Source organism: Betta splendens, chromosome 17 (assembly GCF_900634795.4).
Source record: "Betta splendens chromosome 17, fBetSpl5.4, whole genome shotgun sequence".
Classification (NCBI taxonomy): domain Eukaryota; kingdom Metazoa; phylum Chordata; class Actinopteri; order Anabantiformes; family Osphronemidae; genus Betta; species Betta splendens.
This window is the reverse complement of record NC_040897.2, coordinates 4,859,646-4,880,178: the sequence shown is the minus strand read 5'-3', so window position 1 is coordinate 4,880,178 and position 20,533 is coordinate 4,859,646. Positions and strand designations below refer to the sequence as shown.

At 44.8% G+C, this 20,533-nt stretch overlaps 1 protein-coding gene across 2 annotated transcripts; it reads left to right on the top strand.

The window, feature by feature from the left end:
* The first annotated feature begins 6,995 nt into the window (after nt 1-6,995).
* On the top strand, nt 6,996-19,541 carry LOC114844581 (glutamate decarboxylase 1-like). 2 transcript variants are annotated; one of them, XM_029132058.3, is made up of 17 exons: nt 6,996-7,300; nt 8,182-8,298; nt 10,312-10,368; nt 11,807-11,941; nt 12,188-12,430; nt 13,217-13,307; nt 15,923-16,035; nt 16,170-16,285; nt 16,374-16,453; nt 16,547-16,601; nt 16,699-16,815; nt 16,904-16,968; nt 17,050-17,128; nt 17,215-17,364; nt 17,448-17,555; nt 17,649-17,738; nt 17,825-19,541. In XM_029132058.3, exons 2-17 carry the CDS (start codon nt 8,223-8,225, stop codon nt 17,996-17,998), a joined length of 1,749 nt encoding a protein of 582 aa, XP_028987891.1. In that variant the 5' UTR covers nt 6,996-7,300; nt 8,182-8,222; the 3' UTR covers nt 17,999-19,541. The 2 variants fall into 2 exon arrangements, with proteins under 2 accessions (XP_028987891.1, XP_028987892.1); XM_029132059.3 differs by lacking the exon at nt 10,312-10,368.
* Nucleotides 19,542-20,533: the final 992 nt, after the last annotated feature.

The window sequence follows — 20,533 nt, the reverse complement described above, 5'->3', positions numbered from 1 at the left end:
CGTGAGCTCTGAGGCCTAGACGTGGAGGCTGAAAGGCAAGTCAAGCACAAGCTGGGGACGTCCTGAAGATGTAGTTTTGTTTAGGCAGGAAATAGGAGGATAAAACGTTCGGTTTCGTTCGTAATGAGTCGCCTTGGAAATAAAATGCAAAGCGCAGCAGAGACAATCTTCCGTCATGGGCTTCAGATAAAGTTCTTTGTCTTTGTGCATGTTTGATACACACTCACACTTGTCAGAATAAGACTGACTTTAGAGGAAGTGTTTTTAACTCTCAGGTCACTGCAGCTTCTCAGTAAACGGACCGGTTGTAGGATACAGCGACGTGTGTGCGTGTCTACAGGCTGTTCATTGATTAGATGCCATTATCCTAAACAAGCCAGTAAAACATAGACGCCCTCTGAAGCGCGTACACACACACACACACACACACACACTAGACAATGAAGGGGGTACCATTCACACGCACGCTGCCGTTCTGAACTGTCACCCACCCACGGCTTCCCCACCTCCTCCTCCTCCTCCGCACGCCGACCCCTCACGCCACATCTTTCTACATCATGTTTTCCTCTCGCTTGATTCCCTGAGGGGAGGGAAATTCTTATCAGCTCCAACCAGATGCGTGTGTGTGTGTGTGTGTGTGTGTGTGTGTGTGTGTGTGTGTGTGTGTGTGTGTGTGTGACCCATGCTTTTATTTTTTGTGTTTAGCTGTAGCTGATGACTTGGGGTATTTTTTCTATAAGAAGCATGATTGCATTATGCATTTTAACATTATAACAGTAGTTACAATGTTAAAGTCAAATATGAACCAGGAGTATAAATGCCAGATCTTTGCTGTTTGAGTTTTTCATACATTTTATTCGTCCTGTTGTTTTTCATGTCTTTCCATTCATAACCCCTTCAGCCCATTGTTGATGAAAGCAGACCTCTCCAGTCCATTACGGGGTAATTTTGCATGGCTCGTCCCAGTTTAACTGGCTGCAGATGCAAAGCAGGCTTTTCATTCACTCCCCCATCCAGTGCGTCAGTCATGATCACATGATGGGTGCGTATCCCGGCGCGTGTATCTGTGCAGCCCTATTGCCCAAAATTGAGAAAAAAAACGAAAAAGTCTCTCTATAGTAGTTGCCATAGTAACCAACATTTCGCCGCATCTGGCAAATTATAGGGTTGTGTTGAAGGGCGAGTGTGTGTGTGAGAGAGTGTAATGTGTGTGTTTGATTGCAGGAGAGTGTAAATGGTTCCTGAATACAAAAAACAGACATTCAGGTGAGAATGAAAAGCAAAACTGGATGATCAAATATGATTGGAAGCATTACGAGCATAAGATAAGACAAGACTTCACCAGACAGACACACAGTCTGAGGAAATACTGGGAATTAAACACGCACAAATTGTATAAAAGGTCTAAGATAATAATAATAAACTTGAGCAGGAACAGTAACAGACAGTGGTTCCTGTATTTTCATTTTGATTGAGAGAGAATCAGAACAAACCAACACCCCAACGTAAGCCATATTTGAAATTTGAGAACATTCTTATTATTTATGTTCTACAGGGTATAGACACAGTAAAGGGGGGTTGTGGCTCACTGTCATTGGGTTAAAAGGGGATAGTAACAAAATACGCTCAACGCTTGAACAACACAGCAGCATATTTTCCACCAGATCAGCCTTGTCCAGTGTCTGCAAGCACTGCTCTGTAAATCACACAGGTCAATGATGTGTGTTTAAGGTTTAACCACTGCCCATTAGAGTCACGTACGTCTGTCAGCTGGCTATTTATTGGCAACATTAGACTGTTTATAAAAACACTGAGCGTATTTCCGCCCTCCTCAATCTTAGGTTGACACGTTTCTGCCACCGAACAAAAAACGACGTTGACGTCTTTATTTTTTAACTGTACTTTTAATTAACCGGGAGAAGGAGGAGACACAGGGGGGAAAAGAAGATGGAAGAAGGAGGGGACAGATCAGAAGAGGTGGAAGATGAGAGACGAACAGCCGATAGAGAAACTGATGAAGAAGGGGACAGCGAGGAAGAGGAAAGTGATGGATGAATGTGTGTTTGTGAGTCTGTACGAGGGGTACACAGGGAGAAGTGTGTGAGGGCGCCATTAAAGCCTTGTACTATAAATCTCTGACAGTACGTGTGTGCCTGGAGATAACAGAGGGATGTCTCTCTCCATTCTTCCGCTGTCAGGAAGACGTATGCGTCCCTTTCTGCCGCCGGGTGAAATATCAGAGTGAGGGCCGTGCGCGTGTGATCTCAGCCAGCATGTGGTCAGCGGGTTTGGCCCTTCCTCACCCCTTATCGGCGGTCACACCAGGTGTTGTAGGTGAAAGACTGAAAGACGTCTGGGTAGAGAGGTGAGCTGACCCACAGATGCTCACACACATGCAAATGAGCCGACTCAGCGTGGACATGAAAGAGAGCCACGCACGAGGGGCGACTGGCAGTAACAGCGTAGTTGATCGAGGGCTTCATGGACTACAGGAATGACTGATCACAAACGCACGCGCACACACACACACACACACACACATACACACACACACACACACACACTTCTTTATGGCACCTTGTGTTATGCTATCATAATCATGCCTGTGCTGCTGGAGTACCCGAGGAATAAATCTTCATAATCCCCCACCCCACGCCACCACCACAACCCGCCACTACATGATGCAGCTGAGCTGGAGCTGTTGCTCAGGCCTCTCTGTCTCCTTCGCGCTGAGCAAATGGCCGCTCCAGCCGTCAGTCAAACTGCCTCATCGGTCAACTGGGCCGACGAATAGAGACACACGACGCCGTAGCGAAAGGTGAGAGAAACTGTTTCTCCTCAATATAAATCTCTGAAGACATGCTATGTGTTTAGTGTCGGTTAAGGTGGCTAATAAATGTTGGACACAGTGGAACATGTAGCAGCTAGAAGCAGATTTGTTTCCGGTGCTGTTGGAGACCAAAATAAAGTTGCACTTAAATAAGTACATAGGGAAATAAGAACAAGACTCTAAGTGCAATGTCATGTTGCTTATGTGCAGTAATATTAGTCTCAATATTGGCAGGTAATTCTGTCAATCATAGATTATATATGTGCCTAACTACATTAAACAATTACTGTGGCAGAGTTAGTTCAAAAGCTCGGATGACACAGGCCCGAGGTGAAGCTAGTAAAGGCCGGGGAGGCAGAAGTCTGAAGCAGATGGTGGGAATGATCGGAAGGGATGCAACGAATTTTGTGGAGGCACAGATGGAGTGAGGAAAGAAGATGAAGTAAGACACAGCTGACAAGTGAGGAAATGATGAATGGGCTGAATAAAAGACAGAAGGACCAACACCAGCAGTCGCATCAGGGGCAGAGGAATTAAAGGAGCGGGTGAAAGAATGCACGCACACACGCGCGCACACACGTGCTACTTACTACTATAAAAAAAAAACATTTTTTATATTATTACTGATTAAATAGTTATAGTTCATAATATTCTGGCTGCTGAGAACACTAATGAAACAAATACTAGTCATATAGTTCTACAGATACTAATACATGGTGGGGATTGGAGTTATATCACAGACTAATCTAACTTGGCCTTCATGCTGGAAAAGTGGAGCTTTATCCAACAAACAAATCAATATTTGTAACACCTCCCTCAGTCTCTTGTCATGCAGTCTGTTTGTGACATCAGCGTCCAGGAACCCTCTCTCTCTCTCTCTCTCTCTCTCTCTTGCTCTCTCTCTCTCTCTCTCTCTCTCTCTCTGTTATACAAAATACACACATCCATCCACACACACAAAACCATAATGGAGCAATTATCCTCTCCAGCCCCGATCTGCTCCTCTGATTGCAATTTGCATTTATTATTAGGCCTCCGCCTGCCAAAGGCTGTGAGGCGTGAGGATGGATTGTCACATACCGCATCACGCCCACAGACCTGCACAGATGCTTCAGGAGCACGTGTGCCAGAGGACACGGCGACATGAGCGTCAGCATGCCACATATATACAAACCAACAACGCGGATGATGTCATCACGAGGACATGTTGCAGCTTTAATTTGTTAGCGCTGGTCCCTGGTAATGAGGCTGTGGTGAGGACGGCTCCATCACGCAACTTTGCGCCTCACATCAGGCACTGCGACGTCCTGAAGGACTGTGACGCGTCCCCCTGCACCTTCTCTCCGTCTGTTCCTCATTCACTGTCAGGACGACCTCAGGGTTCATCATATGGAAATCTGTGAGAAGCTAAGTCTCAAGGCACATGCAGTACATGTACCCAGCACCCTACAACATACACACACACACACACACACACACACACACACACACACACACACACACACACACACACACACACACACACACACACACACACACACACACACACAGTCAGCGAAGTGTGAAATGACTCTGTTATCATGTCGTCTGTGTGGAATATATTTTCTCCTATCAACCTTCTATGGTAGGTGTGCCTGATGGACTACTGTGTGTGCAAGCGTGTGTGTGTGTGTGTGTGTGTGTGTGTGTGTGTGTGTGTGTGTGTGTGTGTGTGTGTGTGTGTGTGTGTGTGTGTGTGTGTGTGTGTGTGTGTGTGTGCTTTTTGATTCTGTACCCAACATTCTGCCATTTTACATAAAAAAGACTCTTTTGTTAAATTGCTGGAAAATCAAATCTTGGGAGATCAGGTTCAGATCCAGTCACAGTGGAATAAGCTCATTCATCACATTTTTTGCAACATTAGGGAAGTCCAGGCTGATACTTGATGGCTTTGTGTTTTATTTGCTTGGAGTCTTTGTTACAACAGACAAAAAGTAGATTAAGGTGCTGAAATGACACCTTGGAGCAAGTTGAATGGACTTGACTCTGGTCTACTATTTAGGGGATTTACAAAGTGAACGGATTAATGATTATTGACTCATGGTCAGATTAAGGTGAGGATTTCGTGACAGTCAGAATGTAGAGCTGGACTTTACTCCGATGCAAAGCCAGCAGACACGAGGCAGAGCTGCTTTACTGTGTCATTACCATCCAGTGATTTGCTCCCATGGCAACAGCAGCAGACTGACTCTGACAACATCAGACAACAGGAACGTGACACAACAGCTCAACTCAGACGACACATTCACAGATATGTTATCTGAAATGTGTCCTTTTGGTACAGTGTGTGTGTTTCTTGCAGTGACAATGCAAACTTTTCTCCGGATAAGACTGATTGTCTCTCCTCCACATGCACAGGCTGCTCCAAACACAGTGTGTGCGCTTCGCCTAATTGACGGTATTCCTCCCGTGTGAGCGTGTAAAGTCTCACCTTACTGTAAACAGCCCTTCAGTGTCGGAAGGAAAATAAACACGTGTGTCAGTCTGGCTAATTTCGGCTCCTCTCGGTCTCCAGCCTGTCAGCGTGTTCACGGTACCCTGAGGTTTTAAGACAAGCGTGAAACGATGCAGTCAACCCCCTCCATACACACATGCATGAAATATGATGGATATGGAGGGTGGACACAAACAGTTAAGCCATGAGTGAGAAAGTGCAGGGAAAGACACCTTTACAATCTTTTCACATTTACATCTTGTGATCTTTTATACTAATAGTGTTTTATGGCACTTACTAATTAAAGTTGAAGGTGAGCAGAAGCAAACAAACTGCAATCTGCAGCAGCACTGACTGAAGGTATCTGCAACCCATAACATCCCCATACTTCATTTTTAATGAGACACGGGACGACACGGTCCATGACATTGTTATTATTTACAGATTCAATTGAAAAGCACCTGAGGCAGCATTAATCATGTATAGGCTGGTAACTGTAGATGACTTTATGTTTGCTTAACATCAGTAATTGAGGCTTAAGTAGCTAATAATCTGCTGAACGTTAGAAAGATGAAGGAAAACCTCTCTGAAGGGATTTAAGCCACATCTGGTGACTTTTTAAATCCCTCCCTAGGTAAGAACGATGGCGGTAACCTTCCCCTCAGTGGCGGAGCAGTTAGTTGTTGGGAGAGAGGACGAGATAGGATGAGGATAAGGGCTGCCAGCAGGAAAGACACTTGCTGCTCCACCAGTTGAACCTCTTTCCACGCGTGAGCTAAACTAGGAGGAGGATGAGACAGACGCAGCTGCAGGTTCTGTTTGAGCCGATAAAGAAGCGAGGTGGGTTAATGCTGCATTAAGAGACTGGCTCACGCTGCCCGTCTTCCGTTTTGGGTGTTTCAAATGTCTTTGGAAAGAAAAGATGATGATGGCGACAGGGATAACGATGATGAGGAGCCCTCTGGCAGCTCAGCCAGCAAGCTCTGTTCTCACCATCAGATGATGAGGACATAAAAAAGATAACAGTTTAAATTGTAAATATATTTCAGATATGTCCTGTTTTACCTGCAAATCAAAGCATTTACTGTGGACAGGACTAACTTCCCTGTTTCGTGAAAGAATGACCCAGGGACTGCTGATACAGGACATCAACAGGGTACTAACACGTTTAAAGGTCACACGTGCAGCCATCAAAATGCTTTTTGACGGTCATTGTGATCTTTCCACACATGACTGAAGAGAAGGCGTGAGCATCATCTGATACCAGCTTTTTCAGCGGCTGGATGAATAAAACATAGCGGTTGTTTGACTGGTCAGTGGAGCAGGACGTGGTGACAACGAGGAGGGAGCTTTGATGTCTCAGTGTTATTGTCCGTTTCAAGGTCATAAAACATCCAGGTCAGGAAACAATGATGCGCATGTCACAAAGGTGAATATTACCCTCTGTCCGTTTGTGGATCAATTAATCATTTGTTTTTGTTTATGCAACACAGACGTCTTCATATATCTGTTACCCATAAACCAGCTGTTTGGCAGTCCAAGGTCAATTTGTGCTACACACTCAGAGCCCATTTCACATTCAAGTCTCCATCCTCCATCCTGTGACATCCACCCACACCTCTAGACGCACACGCGCACACGCAAGGAGGGGGGGGCATACGTCACTGGTGTTTTTCCTACTGCTTTTTAGGCTTCTTTAAGTGGATGGTGGCTGTCAGAAGCGCTCAAAGCGGCTTCATTAACCGTCAGAGGGAGGCAAGGCTGTGACTCACGAGGAGACCAATGGGCATCCGGAGCCCGAGATATAAATAACGAATAAAAATATTCTTGAGGGAGAAAGGGTCAGTTGCGCGCCACTGGATGGCATTTTGTTAGTGCGCTCTGTCGGTATTCTGCCTTCGCCGCCGCTGGACTGTGTCTTGTCGCGCCTCTGGGTTGTAATTGTTACATCCACCCGTAGTTTCTCTGGACTCGACAACCTGTGCGCCCGTGAGCCGGTAAGACGCTCCATCCTTCCATTTCATCTGCCTCCGTCCTCCTGTTCACAGGGACAGGTGATCGCAATGTCCACTCGTCGAATCCGTGGCTCGTAACGTCGAAGTTATTTTAGGGAGTAAAATATGAGGAATGAAATTATCAGAAGTCGCTTAAAAGGGAAAATACACTCGCTAATGAGGGACACACAGCGAGCTCACTGATTTTCATATTTCACAATGAGACGCACTGATGCTGCTTTCACATGTGTGTTCAAAGCGCAACTTAAGCGAAATGTCGATTGTCTAGTCAATAGGTGAATTACGCATGTTATTTATGGGCCGTTATTGCATTTCATCAATATTTGTACAACAGATTACTTGTATTTTTTACGCATTCGCTTTTAAAATATTGTATTTTTTTATTCCGTGCAGCTTAACCTTATGAATAATTTTCATTTGCATTGCTCAGAAATATGAGCGATCGCTTGAGCAGAGGAATATCAGTAACTGTCTGCTTCCTGGGCCCAAGATCAAGAATTGTTTTCCTCCAACAAACAAAAGAACTTACTTCGGAAATCAAATGACTGCGTGCCTCCAGCGTTTTGGTGACTTTTTGCTGCTTTGTTTCTGTAACACTGATTCATTCTGCATTTTGTTGCTAAACGAAAGCCAGAAATATAGTACGCTATCTCCAAAACGACGTCAGCCTTGCACAAATCTTCCCAAATTGCGCGTCTTGCTTCACAGCCCGCTCGCTGATCCTCAGAGGGTTCGTGTCAGTCGACGCGCTGTGGATCCCAACATTTTCTAAATGGCCTACAAATTCAATACTGGTGCTTAAGATCTGAATAGGTTCCGTGGGCCAATATTGACTCCTAACCGTGGACCTTTTTTGTTCACAGTTGAATTATTTCCCAGCTGGGGATCAGATAACAGAGGACTGATGGCTTCGTCTGAACCCAGAGCCACCGGAGTGGACCAGGACCCCAACTCCGCAAATTTAAGACCTCCGTCAGCAAGTAGGTCATTTCAGTCCTGCCCCTGTGTATAACACTGTGATCCTGTATCGACCCCCGAGGGTAAAGTCTCGTTAGAGCTGTGCTTACAGATCAGACCGCTGGGGCTGACGTGGACTTGGTGCCTTGCTCAAGGACACTTACGCAGTGCGATCTATTGCTAGAGCCAAGGTTTAAACCTATTTCACCCCTCACACCTCTGTCTACCAGCGTCTGCGACTCTCTCTCTCTCTTTCTCTATCTCTCTCCTTCTCTCTCCGTCTGATAAGTCGAGTCTCGCCGGGCCATTTGCTGTGTGGGCTCTGTCGTTAATCATTCCGGTTAAAAACAGAGCCATCACAGCTGCCTGTCGCTGTCTGGCGGAGCAGCGGTGCGTTCGAAGCAGAGGACCCGGCGAAGAAATAATGCGTCATTAAGCAACTCATATTTATAATGATCTAAAGTCATATTTCTTACAATTTTAGAGAATGAATAAATGATTGGATTCGAAATGTATTCTGGAGATATTTTGGACCCCCGAAATATTTTCTCACATCCGTAACTTTCGTTTTGAGTTTTATTTGCTTATTGATACATATATGATCAAAAACGCCCCTTCACCTTTGAGGCTTTTTCAATCATAGGAGTAGGTTGTAGAGATCAGAGGAGTATTTTTGGGCCTCGACTTTAAAACGTGGCCCAACCGATTTAGCTGTACATTAACCCAAGGGTTAATTACTCATTTGAAGCTTTTGTCGCTCACAAAAAATCGACTCCATTAGAGTGCACTTGAGCAGCCATCTGCAGCGCAACGCGGAGGAATAATTACAGGATTTTTGTCTTCGCCATTATGTTAACTGGTAAAGGAAATGAAATACAGCTCCTGGGGGCCAGCGAGTGGTTTCATTTCACATTTTCTACATCGAAAAAAATATTTGCTAGTGTTTATATTGTTGCCTTTGGCTGTCGATGCACATTTCTTAAAAAAAACTCTTTAGTAAAAAGAAAAGGCCAATAAAAAATGTTTGTTTGTTTTTTTGGCCGACGAGCACATATAGGCTGCTGCTGCTGCTTTTGCTGCTGCTGGATGTTGCCATTATCCCTCTGTCACGCTCCATCTCACGCCTGGCGGCTTCTAGTGTGTGTGTGTGTGTGTGTGTGTGTGTGTGTGTGTGTGTGTGTGTGTGTGTGTGTGTGTGTGTGTGTGTGTGTGTGTGTGTGTGTGTGTCTTGGCCTCAGTCACTCAAGCTATTCAGTTTTTCTCGCAATGACACTGCCTCAGTGAATTTAAATACTTGCTTTTGTTTAGAAGGGTCTCCATCAGGTAGTATGCTCTACTCTCGCCTCCTCGCCTCGCTTTCGCTCTGTTGCTTGCTTCAGTCCATCTCTGTTAACGCACGGCCACGCCGGACTTCGTGCGTGGCAGTGAGTGTATTCATGCTCTGTGTGTGTGTGTGTGTGTGTGTGTGTGTGTGTGTGTGTGTGTGTGTGTGTGTGTGTGTGTGTGTGTGTGTGTGTGTGTGTGTACTGTAGCCTATATGAGACGCACAGAAGTTTCTAAGCTTGCTGACTTTCCGGCCGCAGACATTACCAGCTCGCTCCGGTCACATACTGTGTTTCACTCAATTAATTTCTGCCCTCCTTCGTGAGCTCATTTCACGGGTGTTAAATTCAGTCCGCCCCTTGGCTGGGTGTGTGGCCCGCTCTCGGTCCCTATTGATTGAGCTTAAATGGGAAATAATATAAGGCTCATCCTCTTATGATCAGAGGGTGTTGTGGTAAATAACAACACGGTGATATTCTGCGATAAACCAAAATAAAACCATTAGGAAGACCGTTTTAAAACTCCTGAACGTTATAAACGCCCACATTAAAATACCAAAACGTTCGGTATCACACACCTGGTCAAGAGCCTCCAGCTTCACGCATCCACTGTGTCACTGTAGTCCACCAGCTGCTCATCCATCACCGCCTGTCCACGTTTTTTCCGCGTCATGTTTCCACTTAAAAAACACTCAAACGTTCGTTCTGTTCTAGCTTACGAATATGCGTGGATGCACGGATGCACACGGAAACTGGGGATGAAGATTTGTGGTAAGTCGGTTTCTGGCGCGTAAAAGTCGCCACGCGCATCTCTTCCACACAGCCACTTAAGTGATGAACATATTAGGAATATGTTACTTAGCAACACCCAGATTTTTTAGACATCCGTGTTATCGCATATAATAGTTCGACGATTCTCATCGGGTCTGCAATTACTCGTTTTGCTTTGTGAGGCCTTATGAAATAGGCCACGATGAATTCTCTTTATGGCGGAGCCATCCACTGTCACTGCGCGTTTCCATCTTCTAAAGGTCAGTGGACATTAGCCTGTAGGTCTGGTGATAAGGGCCCCGCATCACTCCCTCCGCCCGCCCTCAACCCTCCGCGTCTTTTCCAATTTCACCGTCAGGAGAAAATTCTGCAGGACAAGCCTGAAAATATGAGTTAGACATCCCAGAGCGGCCTTTTAAATCAGTACCTAACGGAGTATTCACGTCTATTGTTAACATGTTCTGTTCGAGATATTTTCGTGAATGTAGAGTTTGGTTGACGCTGCAAAAAAGTGAGGGTATTTATAGAAAATAGTTTATTTTCTTCAAGTAAAAAATAATATGTATTTTCCTTGCACCTGTTGGAGAAAAGGGATTAATTCTTATAACATGTATTTGGCTATTTTTTCTGTTATCAGCTATGGGTCGAATTGACTGGCAAAATTTTAGGTTGAAATGGACTGAAAATAGATATATTTTCAGATATAAATATTTCTGTGTTGAGGCTGTGGCAACCGCACGTATTGATTCTAAATGCGTCATATAGGATTTATTAAGAAGGAGTTGATAGAGTCTCGATTAACATCTAACAGACATTATATTTTATCGCTCACAGATAACGCGCGTGACTTCCAAGTGTTCTGCGCCCAATTAGGTCCATACATTACCCCGCAGATATGGAGGAAACCGATGAATCAGGGAGAGTTCGAACTTACAGGAGACGCGCAGCTTCGGGGCACTGCAGTCTTCATTAACCCTTTAATGGGGTGTGTATTTATTGGCTCTTTGGTCATCACCGCCGGCTGTCGTGCCCTGATCAGCGCGTGTGGACGTGGGTTTGCTCGGGAGGGTGTGGTGGTGACGTCACGGGCGGGGGTGTGGCTGCCAACACACACTGGAAGTATCTCTTTCGCGTGTGTGTGTATACAAAAATGGCCTATATAGGTTTGGCCTCCATTTCTCGAAAGGATTGAAGGAACGAAGGAGAGAACAATAATCGAATACTTTTTTTTAATCTTACCTTGATTTATATACATAATTATAAATAACCAACTTCTTCGGGATTTATTGCCTTTTCTTGTCTTTTTTATATTCTGTATTCTGCTTATTTTTTTTATTTTTTGTTTTGTTTTCCTTAATCTGTTGCGGTCCCACCTCTGTGTTGTATGAGATGGAGATGTTCAGTGATAACTCCTGCCCTCCGCCGTGTAACACTCTAGGGTTCCTCCAGAAGAACAACAGCCTGGAGGAGAAGGGGAGGCTCGCAGGCAAGAGCTTTCTTTCGTGCGACAATAGCGACAGGGACGCGCGCTTCCGCCACGCCGAGACTGACTTCTCCAACCTGTTCGCCAGAGGTGAGAACCACGCGTGTTTGGCTGTTGCCTGGATGAAACGTTCAAAGGCATACCATGCTTTGGGTAGTTCATTGTGTTGCTGGATAAAAAGCTAAAATAAGAAAACTGTCTGGACTGTTTGAAACGTTGTAGCCAAACGCATACGGAATTATATTCTAGTTATTAAAATATAGAGGAGGCCTCTTTTATAGGCCCAGTGTTAAAACTATGAGCCCAGGCTAAATTCTGCCTCTCCTAACACTTTAGACCTTCTGCCAGCCAAAAATGGAGAGGAGCCCACCATACAGTTTCTGCTGGAGATTGTTGACATCCTCACTAATTATGTCAAGAAGACGTTTGACCGGTCCACCAAGGTGCTTGACTTCCACCACCCTCACCAACTCCTGGAGGGTATGGAGGGCTTCAACCTGGAGCTGTCCGACCAGCCGGAGTCTCTGGAGCAGATCCTGGTGGACTGCAGAGACACGCTTAAGTACGGCGTCCGGACAGGTAGGGCAGTCACCACCCCAGGCCTGTCAGATCACAATAAGGTGTTGTTTTTATCACCTCAAAGCTAATTTTACTTAGTAAAGGAGAATTTTACAAGAGGAATCACCTATCATGATGATTGCCTTATTTATTGTCCCCCTGGTAATTCAGTTGACATCCTCCTTTTTTCCCTCCTCCACTTATTAAAGCAATGTCGCCTGAGGGGATCCTAACACGAGCTGTTTCAAGCTGTTAAGAGAACGACAACGCTCAAACTGTCCCTCGGGTTTTATACATCACGCTGGGTCTAGTGTGTCCACGGCTCAAACATCATTTTTCATTCATTCGGGATATGGTGTTGTTTTGTCTATGGGTGTGGGTGTGACAGAGAGAAGGGAGGGGGGGGTCAGTGACTCTGAATCCTGCCGGAGGAGCTGTCCATGGTCCTGAAAAATATTCTCGACCTAGTAATTTTTCTCTGGCCGTTCAGCACCACTCAGTTAATGTACAGATTATCTTAACCTTAGATTTATTTTTATATGTGTGGTTTATTTAACCACTGCTGTCATAACATTGTTAGCAGTGTAATTATGGTTCACTGAACAGTGCTTTGTCAGATGTTTTCGGCTTAACCGGTGCCCAGGGGAAAATAAAATGACCAAGAACCTTAGAAAAACAACTGTTCTTTATAATGAAGACATAATTTTCATCACAATCAGAATTAGATGCTCTTATCTTCTGTCATGAATTTCTAGTAATCAACATAAGTCAAACGCATTTGTCCTCATGTGTGTTTTTCTTGTGTAGGTCACCCACGTTTTTTCAACCAGCTGTCGTCTGGTCTGGACATCATCGGACTGGCCGGGGAGTGGCTCACCTCCACCGCTAACACAAACATGTAAGTTAGTGTTCTGCTCTCAGTGTGTGTGCCCCACGTGTCGATACAGGGGGGAAACACCTCTACGTGTCATCACAGGTCAGCTGAGATGAGGCCCTGGTCCTTGTCGTATACACACATGGTGGAATAGCTTATGATCCAACCCTCGGGTCACTTCACTGGTTGAAGCTGCTTCTAAAGGCCACTTATATAAGTGTTTGCCTTGTCATGTAGGGGCTTCGTGTTGACTGATAGGTTGCAATTGTGCTGTACAGTATATGGGAGGCCGTTGAGCCCCAGGGGTGGTTAAATTGCATATTGATCTCATGTTACAGTTACACAGTTACACGGTGGCCCAGTCTGATAAAGGGCACAAACAAAATCAACATCACAACCTCAAAATGGAAACACACACAAGTTGCAGATAAGCTACAGCTCAGTGGTTTGGTTGCTGTGTCACAATGAGGATCGTCAAACTAAGATGGCAGTAGACATGTAAATGGAAACAGGTGGTATGGCCTCATATTTACAGCTGTGGTATTAGCAGTAACCATGTTTGGTTGAATTATTTCTACTTAGTATGGAAGTAGGTTATATGAGGTTCTTCAAAGGTCAACTTTTATTTTGGTATTTCATAGTACACCTGACATAGATGCACTACACAGCATGTGACAATTCTGGCCTCTGTCACCTTTGGAAAACATATATAAAAGAAAAAGCAGAGCTGGAGGAAACACTTCATTTATTTAATTTCTCATAACTTTAGCCTGGAAGCCAAGGCCTATTAGAATAAAAATGTGCCCATCTCATCTTCAGCCCCTCAAGAAACAGGGTCATTGATTCACACTCTCGCACACTGCGATAATGACACACACCAGCTCTGGCTGTTCTAGATACAGCAGCTACAGTTTCCAGCCCATTGAGTGCAGGCTCATTGAGCGCTGGTCTTAGTGGCGAGGCCAGCTGGGCCCCACATCGACACGCAGCGCCCGCCGTCTGCGAAGGGAACCCGGTCGCGCTGTGGAAACTGGCTGCTGCGACCCCCCGCGGGGAACTCATTCTGGCTCTATTGTCCCCATGGGTACAGACGGACTCAGTGGTCCTTTGAGGGGCTGAGATGAGAGTGGATGGGGGTCAGAGAGTTAGTCACACACACACACACACACACACACACACACACACACACACACACACACACACACACACACACACACACACACACACTAAGTGCCCTTGATGCTGATAATAAGGGCATTTAGGGTCTGTCCTTAGAGACAGGCAGGTGACTGAGGGGTAATTTTCACCCTGAAAAGACCAATGATTGGGTCTGATCGTGATAACAGCGTAAAATTACTCAGAAAGGGAGAATTTTAAAAAGGTGCAGTGGTTTTGTTCCTTTTTCAGCTGATGTTGATGTTTCTAAGAACAAGACGGCGTCAGCTTTTGGACGTGATCAGAGTCTCAGAGTCTAGTCGTCCTAATCTGGGCTGGTGAAGCTAATGTCCCAATCAAACCTCTCCTATATGTTCCATTTTGTAAATTTGTCTCCACTCTTTCCTCCACGCTTTGTCGTCCCGTTTCTCTACTGAACACAGTCCTTCCTCGGCTCCACATCATCCCCTCCTCTTCTTTTGTTGTCCTCCATCACGCTTTGCTTCAGCGCATTGTTTCCTAAACAATCACGGTTCCTTTTGTTCGCCTTTATCTCTCCTGCTTTTCTCCTAAACTACGAAATGCTTTAGTTCTCTTTGAGATGCGGCCTTAAAGAAAACAGAGAGGAATTCAGTGTGGCGATATGTTGTTTCTGCTTTAGAGTATTGTTGTGTAACTGGCCTCATTAGAGGTAAACAGGGATCAGTCCTGAGGGTCTGTGTGACGGGAGGCATTGACCGTCTGCAAAGAGCAAAACCTCAGGCCTCGCTGTGATCCAGTTAACCTACTGTACCTTCGCTGGCCTGGTTATGTCGCCGCCAGGTTATCTGTCCTCAGCCGACAGAGAGATGACAGCTCTCATCTTTTCTGCTGGAAGAAAAACTGTGAATGTCTGTCTTTATTACAAGTACAACCCTCATAGTTACCGTTTCCTCAATATCCTCATTTTAGGGTCAACACAGGCTGTTATCTCTTTAAAACACCCTGCTGTCTTGTTTTTATTAGCGCGCACACACACATTTGTGTCCTCTCAACCTCTCAAATCAGCCCCATTCAGCTCCGCCATGGAGATTGGCAGGACGGACAGATAGACATCAGAGCTTTGTCTGCTTTAATTAAACCAGCGAGGGATTTTCGAAGGCATTTGAATATGAATGTTTGCCGCCTGCCTCCTATCAGACACATTTTAATTAGGCCAGTCAGCACAAATTCAGTTTGTGCTTTGTGGATGAAATTATGGAAGAGCTAATGAAAAACTAATGTGTGTGTGTGTGTGTGTGTGTGTGTGTGTGTGTGTGTGTGTGTGTGTGTGTGTGTGTGTGTGTGTGTGTGTGTGTGTGTGTGTGTGTGTGTGTGTGTGCGTGTGCCTGTGCGTGCATGCGTGCGTGCGTGCGTGCGTGCGTGCGTGCACCAAGGTGATGACTCAGCTGTTACAGTGACAGTCAATAATGCGTTATGTATATGTTTTATGATGTGATTGACAGGTTCACCTATGAAATTGCTCCAGTGTTCGTGTTGATGGAGCAGCTGACTCTGAAGAAAATGCGAGAGATGATTGGTTGGCCCGGGGGAGAAGGGGACGGCCTCTTTTCACCAGGTCAGTCTGGAAACAATAAACAAACTTATTTTGTTAACAAATTCGTTTAACATAGACACTGTTTACTCCTAGTTACTTATTTCAGTTTTGATGTTGAGCATTCTTCTGCTGATGTGTCTGTCTCTGCTCCACAGGGGGCGCTATCTCCAACATGTACAGTGTGATGATCGCACGATACAAGTATTACCCCGAGGTCAAGACCAAGGGCATGTCCGCTGCTCCCCGGCTTGTCCTGTTCACGTCTGAGCACGTATGTGGTTGATCAGGCACAGACACATGCTAGTCTACAAAATGTCGGCTCCTTGCATTCAATGATTGTTTGATGCCTGTCCTTTCAGAGTCACTACTCCATAAAAAAGGCTGGAGCTGCTCTGGGCTTTGGTACTGAAAACGTAATCCTGCTGAGCACAGATGAGAGGTGGGGAGTTCATAGTCTGCGTTCAAAGCCACAAAATGCCAAACAGTGGAATAATTTGCTAAAAGGTTAAGTTGCTGCTTTACAAATTTTCAGAGGAAGAGTAATTCCTGCAGATCTGGAGGCCAAGATCATTGATGCTAAACAGAAGGTCAGTGTTTGATTTGTTTAGTTCTTCTTTTTCTAAGTTTAAGGTGCAGATTTTCAGTTGATATTTGTCTGTGTGTGTGTGTGTGCTGGCACTGCAGGGTCATGTGCCATTGTTTGTGAATGCCACCGCTGGCTCCACTGTGTATGGAGCATTCGACCCCATCAATGAGATCGCCGACATCTGCGAGAAGTACAACCTCTGGCTCCATGTCGACGTAAGGGGCTAAAAGTTTGGTTACTGTGCTGCTCTGATACTCACAAAGAGTATGTCTCTGCATCATACACTCTGTATGTTCCCACCAGGGAGCATGGGGTGGTGGATTGCTGATGTCCAGGAAGCACCGCCATAAGCTTAATGGAATTGAAAGGTGAGTCAGAAAATGGGGTTTGACGCAGGATTGATATTTCTAGAAATGAGTGCAGCACATGAACACCTTTAAACTGCGCAGGGCCAACTCTGTGACGTGGAATCCTCACAAGATGATGGGCGTGCCCCTTCAGTGCTCTGCCATCCTGGTCAGAGAAAAGGTAGAGCAAACATTCACACACGTCCATGTCTGCACTGGTGTGATACCTCGTCAAAAGGCATGTGACGACCCGTGCATCTCCTGCAGGGGATCCTGGCAGGCTGCAACTCCATGTGCGCTGGCTACTTGTTCCAGCCAGACAAACAGTACGATGTCACGTACGACACCGGGGACAAAGCCATCCAGTGTGGCCGCCACGTCGACATCTTCAAATTCTGGCTGATGTGGAAGGCCAAGGTTAGAATGAGGGAGGCGTACCAACAGATGCTACAGCTTTACACTTCATCTTGTAGGCTTAATGGGCTTTTTGTCCCCTGCAGGGCACCGTAGGGTTTGAGCAGCACATTGACAAGTGTCTGGACCTTTCTCAGTACCTGTACAACAAGATCAAGAACAGGGAGGGGTATGAGATGGTGTTTGATGGAGTGGTGAGCATCCCAAATGTTTGCATTCATTCTGAGTATTTTCCTCGCTTCTGTACTGTATATGTGACAGTTGTGTGTCTCTTAACAATATTTTAGCCCCAACACACCAATGTTTGCTTCTGGTACATCCCACCCGGGCTCAGAGGAATGCCAGACGGCGACGAGCGGAGAGAGAGGCTCCACAGGGTATGACGCCTTTCATGCACACGCTTATAGAGGGCGTCAAACAGTTCAGTCTCCTAATTAGGATCCGTGATATCTCACTTTATCAGGTGGCACCAAAGATTAAGGCATTGATGATGGAGTCCGGGACCACCATGGTGGGCTACCAGCCTCAGGGTAACAAGGTCAACTTCTTCCGTATGGTGGTCTCCAACCCCGCGGTCACCCAGTCCGACATCGACTTCCTCATAGACGAGATTGAGAGGCTGGGTCACGACCTGTAGACCTGCAGCGACCGGAGGCCAAGTGAACCTTTGTGTTTTATCTGTTTTATTTTTTAAAGCTGTGGGCTCATGAGGTGAAACATTCACAGTGCTACAGACAGAGGGACAATGAGTCACACCTGTGCCTGAAGCATTCTGATTGTTTCTTCAGCAGAAGAAAAACAAGCAAAGAGAGAAGCTTCCAGTCTCTCGCTAACTCTGCCCCACATACTGTCATTCCTGCTATGAGCAAAATACATGTGTGTGTGAGTGTGTGAGGTCAAACACTGACGGGAAGGAAAAGGACAGATTCAAATATTACACACTATCATAAATGATTTTGCTCTACCATATATTTCCTACAACTGAATCACTGGTGCTTTCAGCTGTACATATATTTAATCCCAGTGCACCAAGCGGTTTGTCCTTGTGTTCAAGCTGTGCACGCAGCACACAAACTGTTTCCTGTTATGTAATTTAGACACTAGACACATTAGACACTCTTAAGACAAGCCAATGTGCACAACATATGTAGTACGTGTGTTAAGCCGAGCCGAGAGGTTAGCAACTGATCCACTGTCTGCAGACACTGGAGGATATTTCAGGTTTGAAACCCAGGTCTGTGACGAGCTTTATCCGAATGGGAGGCGTTGGCTCGTTGTCTGTGTCATGCAATCATCTGATCACCGTGTGTTTATAATATTGTTGGAAGATTACCGTTAGATTATAAGAGAACAGGCGTTCATCGCCACTGTTTGCAGATTCAGGTATTTTATTGTAAAATGTATTGTATCTTTATGTGTATTACATAGTAATACATTTGTAAATGTAATCATGGGGAACAGAGAGTTTATTTATAGTGACTTCGTCAGCCAAAGAACGAGCATCGGGAACAGAGCAATCCATTGCCCTTCATATGTAACTTCTTATAGACTATAGGTGTTTGTAAAACGTTTCCCTCAACTGCAATGCAATTTCTATTGTGTGTTTCTTTCTGTGATTGTGAGTCGTTGTGACTGAATGTTTTGCGATGACTGACTGGCCTTCTGATGAGATTAGACCTGCTCCCTCTGGTAGTTCATTTTAGAGAGAAGCACAAGGATGTGAGAATGTACTCTTCTCTCAAGGCTGGGAGGAGGGGATTGTTGTGTTTGTCTGAATCCTAATGCATTTACTGTAATTTACTATAAGAAATATAATACATATTACCTGTATTCTCAGTGTTATGGGAGCTCAGTGGAATATCTTAAATGAGTTCCTGTTTGTGTCTTTGCACAATGTTCACCTTTATTTCTTCCATTGTAAATGGATGTGTACTATGGCAGTAATATATAAGAGTTATGTTAATAAAGTATTTATGATATCTAGGGACCATATGTGAATAGCACAAGCACATAAGTCATATTTAAAGTAATCCGTGTACTGTATTGTATGTGGCCATTGACTCCTGTATGTGACCAATCCAGGCCGTAAGGGAATGTTTCCCAGGATGTTTTCATTAGGCACTTTAACAGAATCATACCGTCTTTAAAATATCTTTAATAAAGTCTATTGAAGGGGAAAATGAGTTTGAATTATTATTATTAGAACACACACACACACACACACACACACACACACACACACACACACACACACACACACACACACACATATATATTATTGCTTCTCTGCCTAATCATCCTAGAGAAGGCTTTGTTTGGCCCCCAGCTGTGTGTCGGATTGGCTGCGCTCCAGTGTGAAAGCCTCCTCTGCCATCAACTCTGACTCGCTGTTATTCCTTCCTTTACCATCTCTTCTCTTCAGCTCTTTACTCTCTTCTTTGTTCCTCATTGCCTCTTTCTTTTCCTCGTATTTGGTGCACCTTCTCTATATAACTGCCAATCCCTCCCCAGTTCCTACTTTTATTTGTATAATAAAATATGCTTCACTAAACCCGACATATATCGTTCATAATATTTATATAGGGTATCAAAATATTAGATAAAACAAAGATCTCCCAACGTAACCTTACAGTGATGAGTAAGGCTGCGGGGCAACAGCGCCACTTAGCGGTGAAATACTGTCTGTACCCCCGAAGTAAAGCGCTGGGAAATTTACGATAATATAAAAAATATAATATAAAGTTATAACATGATATTAAATCACACCAGGTTTTAAAATCATACCATTACGATGTGAGTGTCATTAAACAGAAAAGGCGACATTGGACACGCAGAGAGAGGACAGGACACAGGACAATGAGAGGTGAAGGAGTTATTTCAAGCATGTTGCATATGACACAAGACAAGGGGGAAAAAGATACTGTAGAAGACAGCTATGGTCTAAGTCATGTATAAGACGATAAGATTGTATTCGTTAAGGCAAGTACTGTTCCTGTGATGTATGGGTGGGTTGAAATATATCTTTGCTGTAAAGCAGTTGGCTACATTATGCAACAACAGCCCTAATTAAACGGTTTAATGTATGTATTGTCTGTTTTACAGCAGCCACGAAAGGAGATTTCTTTGAATTTATTTATTTATTTTGAAATTACAGCTGACTTATTTTGGGAAT